Source organism: Pundamilia nyererei, unplaced genomic scaffold (assembly GCF_000239375.1).
Source record: "Pundamilia nyererei isolate P.nyererei 1_Seehausen unplaced genomic scaffold, PunNye1.0 scaffold00179, whole genome shotgun sequence".
In the NCBI taxonomy this organism is placed as follows: Eukaryota; Metazoa; Chordata; class Actinopteri; order Cichliformes; family Cichlidae; genus Pundamilia; species Pundamilia nyererei.
In genome coordinates, this window is record NW_005187580.1 from 601,510 (window position 1) to 613,689 (window position 12,180).

The following is a 12,180-nucleotide window of genomic DNA, read 5'->3' on the forward strand; positions in this document are numbered from 1 at the left end:
TAGTAAGACGTTGGTTGTGAATGAACCCTGAAAAAGTCAATCACCTCTATAGTAGTCATTAAGAAAACAGTGTAAAATGATTAAATCCAGTCTTGCAAAAATGTTTTCACATACGACTCCTGAGAGACCAGAAAGATTCTGAGATCACAGTGTGCATCTCTGTTGTTCCCTTCTACCAGTCATGTTCCTGCCAAAAAAGAGCAAAGACAAGGAGGTGGAGTCAAAGAGTCAAGTGATTGAGGGCATCAGCCGCCTCATCTGCACTGCCAAGCACCAGCAGACCATGCTGAGAGGTAATTTTCTGCACAGACCTCCTGCTCGGTTTACTCTTCTTGCTCAGCGGCCCAGACATCCTCAGACAGACCACAGCTGCTTCTATTGTGACTGATTACTCACATTTTTAAAAAGATCAGATCAGGAGTTGTTCCTCGCCGACCACTTCGTACTAATCAATATCTAATCAGTCAATCACATGGTGGCATTTAGGCATGTAGACATGTTCAAGATGACAAGATGGCATGGTTGTCGGTGCTGGACAAGCTGGTCTGAGTATTCCACAAGCTGCCGATCTACTGATCCGCATAGAAACAGCTGCGTTTTCAAAGATGCCCGTGTAGGTGTGGACTTAGCGTAAAAGAGTTAGTAGTGTATTACTACCTGATTGAATTTTTGAGGTGTGAAATAAACCGCAATGGAGTTTTACAACAAAATATGGGTGTGTGTGGCTGGAGGATGTTTGTGTGCGGGGGGGTGTCCCCAACTTTGGGAACCTAATCAATGCAAAAATCTATCTGGTCTATTGTGGAACTACTTTATTAACTTCTGTTGTAGCTCCAATAAACAACTTTGCAAAGTTTAAAGTTTAAAATTTGCATGAGCCGTGGAACTGAGACCAATAACCACTTTCATACTGAGAGCACTTTTTGTTCCGTGTACTGCGGCGCGGCAGTTTGGCAGTTAATATGTACATTTGAAAGCAGTAACACCTGTTACATCATGAAGAGGACCGTGTGAATTTCAGCGAAAAGCAATGTTTATTTTTATGGGAGGGGCGTTCATATCTGGTGATTCAGATCTTAAGACAAGAGGAATACTTGTTCAGCATTTATTCCCAAACTTTAGCGTCACTCATATCAACAGGAAATGAATCCATAAAAATTGTGAGCTATTTGAAGAGTAGTACTGGATAATGCAAAATAATGCATGCCTTGCCACATACCTAGAAGGAGTATTTGTTATTCAAGGACCCTCAGGATTCAGGGAACCTGAACCTTGTTAAGAGTTTAAAAAAAGCCATTTCATAATGAACTCCAAAGAAGACCACGACCATGTGCTTTTACACATTCACTCAGCTGCTAACTCAAAACCCTAAAGTGCCATGAATGGGTGAAGTGTGTCACCTCTTGCTAGATTTGCAGGTAGAAATACTTCGGCGTGTAACCGTTTGTCTCTTCCTCCGCAGTGCTGATCGACGGTGTCGAGTGGAACGATGTCAAGTTTTTCCAGCTGGCTGCTCAGTGGTCCTCACACGTCAAACATTTCCCCATTGGGATCTTTGGACACACGAAAGGCCCTTATTAGCAGCACCTAAGAGACTGAAACATGGAGGACAGCAAACCCACCCTCCCTGCCTCCCTCCCTCGTGCCAAGAGCTCTTAACCCCCTTCCTCCTACCTTCGCCTGCACACTTCCTCCTATTCTGCTGTCTTAATTTAAACTCCTGCTTTCCACACTTGCATTGTCCCCGTTATTTAATCTTTTGCGTGGTTTTTTTTTTTGTTTGTTTTGTTTTTTAATTTTCTATTTATGTAAACATCTCAAGGCAGAGCTGCTATGAGAATATTTCTTTACTTGGCTTTTTAAAACAAAAATCCTGCTGACGTTTTATAGACTTTTGAGGAAAAAACATTAATTGAATAACAACTAGAAATGACTTCTAACCTTTAACATAATGAGTGCCCTGGTTTCACTTGGCCATCAGTTTTTTCGTTGTTGTTTTTTTCCTTTTCAAATTCGATGAGGATGGTTTTAAACACTTGGCCAGCACAATTAATCACAGCTATATTATAAAAAAGAGCCATCTGCCTCATAATAAAGGTCATATTTTCTAATTACAGAGAAGAAATTTTGGATTTGCAGCCACAGAGACTGTTGGCAGTTCATTGTCTTAAGCCAGAGGGAGAAAGGATAAACGGCCTCCGTGAAGAAGTGTAATGTGCAATAGACGAAATATTGTATGAATGCGATTCTGCTAGAAGATTACACACTGCTCTTAGTGGTGATTTTCACTCTTTGCATCCCTTCTCTTCTTTACTTTACCCTCCTGATAAACTAGTTCAAGGTTTGAAGAGAAGCTTTTTATATCAGAATTACGAGCGCAGTTAACCACAAACTTACAGGAAAAACTTCGGGAAATCCTATCTTGTTGAGAATTGAATGAGAAGATTAATACCTCTCTTATTTTTTATGGTAAATTTGAAGCTATAGTTGTTTACAGTAGAGTAAATAGGTACCCTTGTTCTTTTGAAAGGTAAAAGAATAACTACTTACCAGCACTTCTGAACCTCACTTAATTAAAACCTTATATCTTGTATGTTTAACCCCTATAGAAACTGAGCCAACCTAACCGTTTCTATGTTTAGTAGAGTAAGAATGGGGCATTGTGGTTTTATGGCTGGCACATAATGCACCCTCCCTCCAACACACACAAAATAAATAAATCAGGTTTTATACATTCTATATAAAGCTAAGCTAATGGTTAATGACTGACCCGGCTCTAAACAAACGGAACAAAATCTTCTTACCAGCATCTCCAGATCTCACCGTCTATCAAACATCCACATAGAAAATGAGACAGGGTAGCTGTTGCTCTGTTTGCAGCGCTGAGCTACGCTAATTGGCTGCTTACACATCTGGTATCAACTACAGTACTGTGCAAAGGTTTTGAGACACCTCTCATTTCTTTATACTTTGCAGGAAAATTAGAAATATGTGCAGTGAGTTATTGAAAAACGAAGCACAAAACAGAATATGCATCATTCTAATGAGCTTGAAAGTCAATATTTGGTATGACTATCTTTGTTCTTCAACACATCCTGAACTCTGTTAGGCAAGATTTCTTGTCATTTATTTAAGTAGTTTTCAGGAATAGTTCTCCACGACATTCATAGCTCTTCTCTAGATGTAGACATTGCTTTCCAGATGATATTGCACAGTGGATTAAAATCTGACTGTACTTTTTCTGTGTTCATAATTCCCTCCATTTTTCCATCAACAACTGGCTGAAATGCAGCCCCAAACCATGACAGAGCCTCCACTATGTTTTACAGATGGCTGTAGACACTCACAGTTGTACCTCTTTGCTCTCTCTTTGTACATATTTGAGAGTATTTATTACTCCATATGACCGGTTGCCACAGATTTTTCGTGTAGTTCTTGTGTAATTTGACTTACTTCAGCCTTTTCTCCCTGTTTCCCTTCTTTATAAATCACTTCGTGACAACCACCGTTCCAACATTTCTGATGATAAGCAAACAGCAGATGGATAAACTCACTTTTTATAGATTCAGCTAAAGAAAATTCGAAAAAAAATATGTGTTTATGACAGGCTGACAGTAACACAGGGCCACAAATACAATTTAAAACTTCTTGTTTTTATGTTCTGACACACACTGGTTCATCCCTTAAATTTTGATTTTTTTTTTTCATGCTTGAATGATTCATAGTTCAGTTTTTGGTACCACAAAAAAACATTCCTCTGAAAATAATCAAGCGCAAGGGCTGAACTGAACAGGAGTTACAAACCACCCAATGTCCAAAGAAAAACTTTGAAAACCCTTCAGAAATTCTGGAGAACTATTTCTCAATACCACTTAAAAAACATTCCAAGAAAATCTGTCTCCTTGGAAGCAAAATATAAAGACACGAGGGGTAGTTCAAGACTTTTGCACAGTACTGTACTTGAGAAAGTTGGAGCCCAATGTCCACTGTGTTTCCTAAGAGTTATCTGAATGAATCAGACTCTGCACAAGTGTGGCACACATCAGCTCAGCCAAAATTAGGAAATGCCCCACTGATTATTGGAAAATAATTGACCACTTCCTGTTTTGTTTTAGTTTTCTTTTTTTTTTTTACTATAATAAAATCAATAAATAATCTATTGAAGCCATGGGAGAGGTCATTATCAGGACAAAAATACATATATGCCCTTTACATTTATACCCTTCTTCACTCATTCCAGAGCCATCCAGTGGCCCGAATTAGAGCCTTCGCTGGGCTGATTCTGGCCCCCGGGCCTCATGTTTGACACCCCTACCCTAAGGGTAGATTTTGGTTGTGAATGAACCCTGAAAAAGTCAATAAACTCTATAGTAGTCATTAAGAAAACAGTGTAAAATGATTAAATCCAGTCTTGCAAAAATGTTTTCACACACGACTCCTTAATGAAACCAGTATCACTCTTTTAAACGTGACTCTTAATGAAGCCGTGTATGACACAAGAATCCTACTTAAATTAAACAGAAGTCATCACAGTTCTTTGGTGTGTATGCAGCAGCCATAATCTGCAGGCAGGTCAAATACCAGTGCACAACGCTCATGATTAATCATATTTAGACATGGTGCAGACTAATGTCACCTCATCTCAAAATGTGTGGTGTAGAGCTGTGGCAGTGGTACTGATCTTCTCATTTAACTCGGCAAAGAAAGCAAAACAGCATATCTCTCGAAATGCCAAACTGTCCTTTAAGATCAGCATACAAGGTGAAACAAAAGCGGAGAGTGTATTACATTACATTCATGAATTCTTCCTCCTTGAGCCCCACACTCCTCCATACACTCCATATGTTCCGCTAAAAGCAAATGTTACTTTTGCCAAAGGAAACGCTCAAGAACTGCAGCTCACTCATTACTTGTGTGGTATTATAGATGACTTCATAATGTAGAGGTGAATGTATTGACGGTACCTTAATGTAAAGCACTTTTAAATGTTTGTCCAGTATAGATTAGTATGTTACACCCTGGGAACCTGCAGGTACTGTTGGCTGTCTGCCGTTATGTCTGAGCAAAGTAAAACAAGCATCCGTGTCTCCTCAGTGCTGTGAAAGCAAAGTTCACGCTCGGCTTGAGGCCTCGTCAAACTATTTTAGATTTTAGTTACATGTTCTGTGAGGTTAGCCTAGAAAGTGTATGTGGATTACGTCTGTAGATTTTGCTCCATCTTTAATTCACTTTTAAGACTGAGTAGTATTTTGCTTAAATTTCTTTCAGTAGCAGTGTCATCATAACCTTTACCAGTTTCTTGATAAGTGCCTAAATTGCTTAATTTTGACAAATCAACTGAAGTAAATATCCCTGGCTGAAATGGTGCTGATTCGAGCCCGGACAACAACAAAATATCTCAGTACAGCACATTGATTTCGCAACACAAACACGTGCGGTGTGCATCGGTGGGAAGTAAAGTCACGCTTGACCAGCTGATTATCAGTAGTTTAAAGAACACTACGGTCCATTCATGGCGAGCATACATTTGTTGTTTCTCTGTTTAGAGAATATTTTAGATGTTTTTTTTCCCATGTTGTCTCAGAAAAGGCTTGTTGAAAGTTCCCTAAAGACTACCACTGTAATCCCAACAACTGGGAGTAATAAAACTACTATACACACTAAAATCTACTTTTCATGTGTGGGTTACTTGACTTGGTTGGTGCTCCAGAACTGATAAATTTAAAATAAGAATATGTGATTACAAACTTTATATATCTCGTTAGCCCTACTTCTTAAGAGGACCTATAAAAGGCTGCGACTGTATATAAGAATGTCCATGTGATAAAGCTTACGTCGACTTTTTGCACCATCTTGTGGTACAAACTGGTTTTAAACAAAAGTACTGTCCAGCCCTAGTTCAACTTTCCTCGATATCTTCAACACAATACGCAGCTTTTTTTCAGATTTAGCATTGCATTCACAATAACTAGCTAATCATAATACATTTGATTTCTAGGTGCTGTTCATGACACTCAAGGACGCCTTACAAGCCATTAAAAAACAAAATCATGGTATAGAAACCAGTCTATGGAAGATAAAAATAAAATTAGACAGAAAAGGAAAACCTTGTGTTTTAAGGCTGGCCTTGCGAGGCGATCTACGTTTTGTATGTGGTGCATAGGGGGCCACTCAGCTGAAAGCTCTTAAACCCATGGTGGTCAGGTGGGGAGATACTATAATGAGGGTAGAGGAGGTGGATCTGAGAGTACAGCCAGGGACGGTGATGTGTAGAAGATCAGAGAGATGTATAGGTGTGAGATTGTGGAGAGACTTGAAAGCAAGGAGCGGAATCTTAAGATTAATGCGATATTACACAGGAACAGGAGGAGGACAGGAGTAATAAGGAAGGAAGGGATTCTGGTAATGCCACGAGCAGAAGAAGTCTATGAAGAAGTTTGTATGGTAAGGTTAGATGGAGAGGACAGAATTATAATAATCAATACGAGATGCAACCAGAGCATGTACAAGAATAGCACAACTGTTAGCTATAAAGAATGGGCACAGCTAACAAATACTGCGTAGGTGGAAATAATGCAGAAAGAGCTATATTACTAATGTGTTTCAAAATCTAAGGTGGGAAAGATGACACTTTTGTCACTGTTTATTTAATAAAAACAACTATTTAAAGGCATCTACCTGTTAATCAAACCTGATAATTTTTATTAACAGACCAACTACCAAATAAACTGAGGGGCTGTTTTCAACATCTATAATAAACTCAAAACCAAGAATTCATTATACTTCTCAAAAATGTGAAGATCTACATATCTGGTGAGGACCATGTGAATGAAAGTGCAAGAAAAAATTTGGTGATCTTTATTGCACCAGTCTGTTAGTAGCAATGGTGGAAAAAGTGCAAAGTGATACAAATACAAAGAACTACAGGGAGTGTGTGCATAAGAATTGGGAACAAATCCAGGAAAGACCTGGCACATCTGACCCTTTAGTTGATCCATCTACTGTTCACTGAAGCTTCATCGGAAATGAGAAACGATCTGGGTGGAAGGGTGGCTGTCAAGAAGCCATTCATAAGGAAGGAAAATAGGGAGGAAAAGCTGGGGTATGCCAATGATATATGCATGTGTTTCTAAAGCTCAGCTCCTGGGAGTCCTTCCCTAGGACTGTACTGTTCTTTACAGAGACCTGGAATCTGCTGGATCTATTTGTCCAACTTGGGGTTTACAGCTTCAAACACTCCTATTACCACTGAGATCACTTTGGACTTCACCTTCCACATACGCCAGTTGTTCCGTTTCCTGTACTTCTCTTTATAACCCTCTATTTACTCCTCCTTTCTGTATGCTGGGATTGTTACGTCTTCTGCTCCTTGTCAAGCACCACTGCGTCTTGCTGGTTGGCCGGCAGCTGCTTGTCTATCTGGAATATAACTATAGAAAACTACACAGTTTTGATCTATAACAAGGTATTGCATAATAAATAGATACATAAATATACTGATCAATTTGGCAATAAGAAGAAAGTAATATACTTCATACCTATATGGGAATAGATAAACCATTATAGTGTAAGTACCAGAATAAGAAGCACTAAAAAGTAAATACAAAGATCTCAATTAATTAATTGCCACTCTCTTGTGTAACATTTGCATTAATTATTAACCTGTAATAAGAATAAAAAGAATAATTAGCGGCATTTGTGCGTCACATGGATAGCAAACTAAAATATTAAAATGGTACAAACTTGACAGAGGGTAGTTCAATGGTAAAATGTGAGCTGAATGGTGTGAATTAAAGGGACTGGAGTGCTGGCTGGTGGTGCCGAGTGACAGCCAGGGGGAGAGAGAGGTCCTCCTCCACCGGAGCAGGAAGCTGCTGCTGGGACTGGCGAGAAGACAGAGGAGGTGCGAAATAACGTCGACATCAGCAGGCAGCGGGGTATCCACCATAATGTAGACCCAACAGTGCGCCACATCTTACCCACAGTGTGAGCAGATGTCCCGGGTGCAGTAGTGAAAACAAAAGCAGAGCGGGCCGTATTCGTGCACGGTGAAAATGAAGGAGCTGAAGGGCTGCGCTATGCGCTCCTCACTGGGCTTTCTGTCCCGCAGAGAGCTGACTGGGCAGCCGCTCCTGAAGGAGGAATTCCAGAGACGCAGGCTGGCAGGCTGCACCAGCCTCTACAAGAAGGATATGCTCGGACATTTCGGCTGTGTCAACGCCATTGAGTTCTCCAACAACGGCGGGGAATGGCTGGTGTCTGGTAAGTTGTCAAACCCTCCTCTTCTTCCTCTAGCTTGCACTGTTTTAATTTGTTAGCATGCTAACGCTAGCTAGCCAGGCAGTCAGCTGTAACCGTAGCCGATGCTAAGTTAGCCTAGCTTTTCTTGATGGCTAGTGGGAGTCAAACAGTCAGAGGGGGCAGCAGCAGCAGCTACCTCGGACCGGTCCCATCTTCTGTCAGTGCAGAAGACGACCCATGTGGGCTCTGAAGTGGACATTTTTCCCTCTCATGAGTCAAATCATGGCGACCTCATGGAAGCTGTTAGTGTCCTGAGAGGATTAAAAACAATCATCTGGCCTAGCGTGACAGCCTGTGGCTTGCCATTTTGAGTCTACAGTTTACATTGCACCGTGGGATTCCAGCATGTTAGCATGAGTCCGCCTTATGACACGCATCTGTTTATCTGCCACAATAAAAAGTAAAAGATGCATACAATACAAACTTGGCTAGAGTTAATTAGCATGTAAGGTTCTTGCATGAAATGCAAATCACTGGTGTTTTAGTCTTGCTGGTATGCAGGCGGTGATATAGAGACTTGAAGGGAGTTGGGAGACAAATCTATCTCATTGCAATCCTGTGAATTTGGATAAGGAAAATATTGTAACAGGGAAACAGTGGTTCCAGGACAAGCAAGGTCCATTCATGTTGTTAACGTCACATTCAGGTTTTCTCTGGCAAAATGTGATTAGTGTTAAGGGTAAATATGTAGTTCATGTCTACTTAGTTTAGTACCCCAAACACTTTCTGTTGCAAGTCTCAATACATTCATACAACACTACCATGTATGTCTAAGCACTTTGTTTGGTCTGCTAAACAACATATAGAAAATATTTTTATTTTATCTAGTATTTTTGCTCAAAGTTCTGTCACTATTCTGTTACTTGTTGCACTGATTTCACGAAGAGTTTCTTTCCTGAAAGCTCATTTATCTGGAACCCGTGAGAAAGCGTTGTTTTTTAAAAGTTTGGTCGTAATGCTCCATCTTTACTTGCAGGTGGAGATGACCGTCGGGTGCTCCTGTGGCACATGGAGAAAGCCATCCACGGCCGCTCCAAGCCTGTGAAGCTGAAGGGGGAGCACCTCTCTAACATCTTCTGTCTGGCCTTTGACAGCACCAACAAAAAAGTCTTCTCTGGTGGTAAGAAAAAGACAAGTACTATCTGATCCCTGCTGGACGTAACTACTCTTTTTAACCTTTGAGCTGGAAGTGTTTGTGGGACGTGTACAGCAAACAGAATTTAAAAAGTATTCAGACAGATAAAATGTTTAATAGAGACTTTGATGTGCACTGTGGAAAAGGCTGAGCTTGATTCACTGCACATGAACGATGTTGAGTATAAATAATAGATGGGGGGGAAAAATTAAATTAGCTGCAGGAGTTGCTGATTTCAGTCTGGCTGCTATGCAAAAGAGTCCAGAGACTCTAAAGTTCTGTCAGGCTTTACTGAGCTATTATTTGAGAATAAAATAACTAGAGTATCTAACACACCCTTTAAAAGAAAACTACAGTTGTGGTCAGAAGTTTACATCCAGTCATTATGGGCATGAACTTCATGGTAATTTTGAGCTTTTAATGGTTTCTTTGAACTGTTCTTTACCTCAGTGAAATGATTGTACAGCATATATCTTACACTTACTTAAATCTTTTAATAAGTGGTGCTGAAGGTTCTACAATCACTGATCAAGATTGATTACAACTAGTAGTTTGTCTTTGCAGCATAAAAAAGGAATTATTTCACAGCACTCACTGGACTGACCAATACTCAGAGCAATGTTAAAGTCCAAGGAACTCTGTGATGATCTAAGAAGGAGAACTGCAGATTTATACATTGGTAAGGTCTCTTCCAGTCATTTCTAAACAACTGAAGACTCTAATCATCAGTTCAAAAACTGAGTTTTACATCGTCATGGGTGGGTGTCGACTAAGAAAGAAGGCCCTACTCCAAAATGGACTTCTTCACGCTTGAGTGAACTTTCCAGCTGCCCACATGGACAAGCCAGATGCCTTCTACAGAATAATAGCTAGTTATTTTTGGATAATTAAAAGTAAGGCTTTGAAACCTGTGTAAAGTACACCAGCTCTAAAGCATGATGGTGGTAGCATTATTCTCTGAGGTTGTTTTGCTCCTACTGGTAGTAAATTGCCAAAGTGGATTGAATAACGAAGGAGGGCCACCTCCAAATCCTTCAACTTCACTTCAGATCAACAGCTAGTTGGTTGAAATCTGTGCACAATTGGTTGTTCCAACAGGATAATGATCCCTAAACATGCATCAAAACTGGTTATGGAGTAAATTAAACATGCTAACATTAAACTTCTGGAATAACCATTCCAAGGTGTCTGTGCCAGGAATCCAACCAGTTAAAATGAACTCTACCAATTCTACCAAGGAGAGTGGTTAAATATCCAGCCAGAATTCTACCAAAAGCTTTTTCATGGCTTCAGAAAGCATGTGGTTGAGGTGCAACTCGAACATTTACCAAATATTTTTTAGCAGTGTTTGTACATATTTGAGTATGTATGTATACTCTGACCCTGTGTGGACCGGAGAACATTCAAATCAGTTTCAAATTTGCTATACAATCCTTCCACCCTGGGAAAAAGAACAGCTCAAAGAAACGACTTAAAGCTCAAAATTACTACGACATTCATGCATGTGACTGTATGTTAACTTCTGACCACAGCTGTAGCTTGAAGTTTAAAATGTATTCTTTTCCTTCACCTTGTAACCTGCTTTATGTATTTGTTGTTGAACAGGAAATGATGAACAGGTGATTCTTCACGATGTGGAGAGGTGGGTAAAATGACCCTTGTTACTGTAGTATCAAAATGTTTTGATGAGCTCATAGCCATCATGAAAAGGTCAGCGATTTAACCGCGCTAACAAAATGATTAACGCTTGACTTCCTGCAGGAGGGAAACTCTGAACGTGTTCCTGCATATCGATGCTGTGTACAGCTTGTCCGTCAGTCCGGTCAATGACAATGTGTTTGCCAGCTCATCCGATGACGGACGGGTGCTTATTTGGGACACTCGCGAACCGCCTCATGGAGGTAAGAGCAGTTGGATTAGATGACGAATAAGTTTGTATAGATCAGTTCGAAATCCCATGCATTTCGCACATTGGACGTTTCAGACACCGATCTCTTATGTTTGCTGTCATGGTTGTAATTGATAAAGCTGCTAATATCCAGTCACACAGTGTATTTTAAGTGCGTGTGTGTGATGGGTCTTGGTGAGACTTGTTGATATTTTTACAAATGCAGTGGATCATCTTGCATGACGTCTCCATCCTGCTATTTTAGAAGCCTTCCTTGTGACCAAGTTGGCCTGATAATACATTTAGCAACATTGGGCTTCCTTTTCTGCCTGCAGGCTTTTTTTTCACCTGCTGTAGTCCAAAAAAATGTTTTTGCGTTCCTCTCATGATGGATCCAATCATAATTTCCACTGTATGCAGAAAGCCCTGTGCTGCTATTTGAATGATTGAGTGTGATTGTTTGAAATGTAACATTCCTTTATTAAAAACTGCTGTGAATATGAAAATCTTCTCTCCCTGTAGAGCCCTTCTGCTTGGCCAGCTACCCCTCAGCCTTCCACAGTGTAATGTTTAACCCCGTGGAGCCCAGATTGCTCGCCACGGCCAATTCCAAGGAGGGTGTTGGATTGTGGGACATCCGCAAGCCGCGCAGGTCAGACATGCTTCTCTTTTCTTTGTCTTTAAGAGATTAACATTTGTTCTTCTCGAAGAATAAATTGACTCAGCAGTGGAAATTATTATGATGTTGAAGCAAAAAAATAAGATGGCGTCTGCTTGTATTTTATCCATTGTAGTAAGAGCCTTTCATGCAGTAAAACTTTTTTTACTGAAATGGAAAAAACCTGAATCTAGCTTT

General features: G+C 40.2%; 2 protein-coding genes across 3 annotated transcripts in view; both read left to right on the forward strand.

The window, feature by feature from the left end:
- Nucleotides 1–3,283, forward strand: part of pacs2 (phosphofurin acidic cluster sorting protein 2) — a 61,398-nt gene extending 58,115 nt beyond the window's left edge. For both annotated transcript variants that reach the window (XM_005746499.2, XM_005746500.2), the window contains 2 exons: nt 180–293; nt 1,463–3,283. In XM_005746499.2, the coding sequence (XP_005746556.1) occupies nt 180–293; nt 1,463–1,581 (233 nt within the window). In that variant the 3' untranslated portion in view covers nt 1,582–3,283. The remainder of the gene's footprint in view (nt 1–179; nt 294–1,462) is intronic.
- Nucleotides 3,284–7,777: 4,494 nt separating this feature from the next.
- The window catches only part of dcaf5 (ddb1 and cul4 associated factor 5), a 16,653-nt gene continuing 12,250 nt past the window's right edge, over nt 7,778–12,180 (forward strand). Inside the window, exons 1-5 of the mRNA XM_005746497.1 lie at nt 7,778–8,262; nt 9,278–9,421; nt 11,042–11,078; nt 11,198–11,337; nt 11,847–11,976. Of these exons, the coding sequence (XP_005746554.1) occupies nt 8,055–8,262; nt 9,278–9,421; nt 11,042–11,078; nt 11,198–11,337; nt 11,847–11,976 (659 nt within the window). The 5' untranslated portion in view covers nt 7,778–8,054. The remainder of the gene's footprint in view (nt 8,263–9,277; nt 9,422–11,041; nt 11,079–11,197; nt 11,338–11,846; nt 11,977–12,180) is intronic.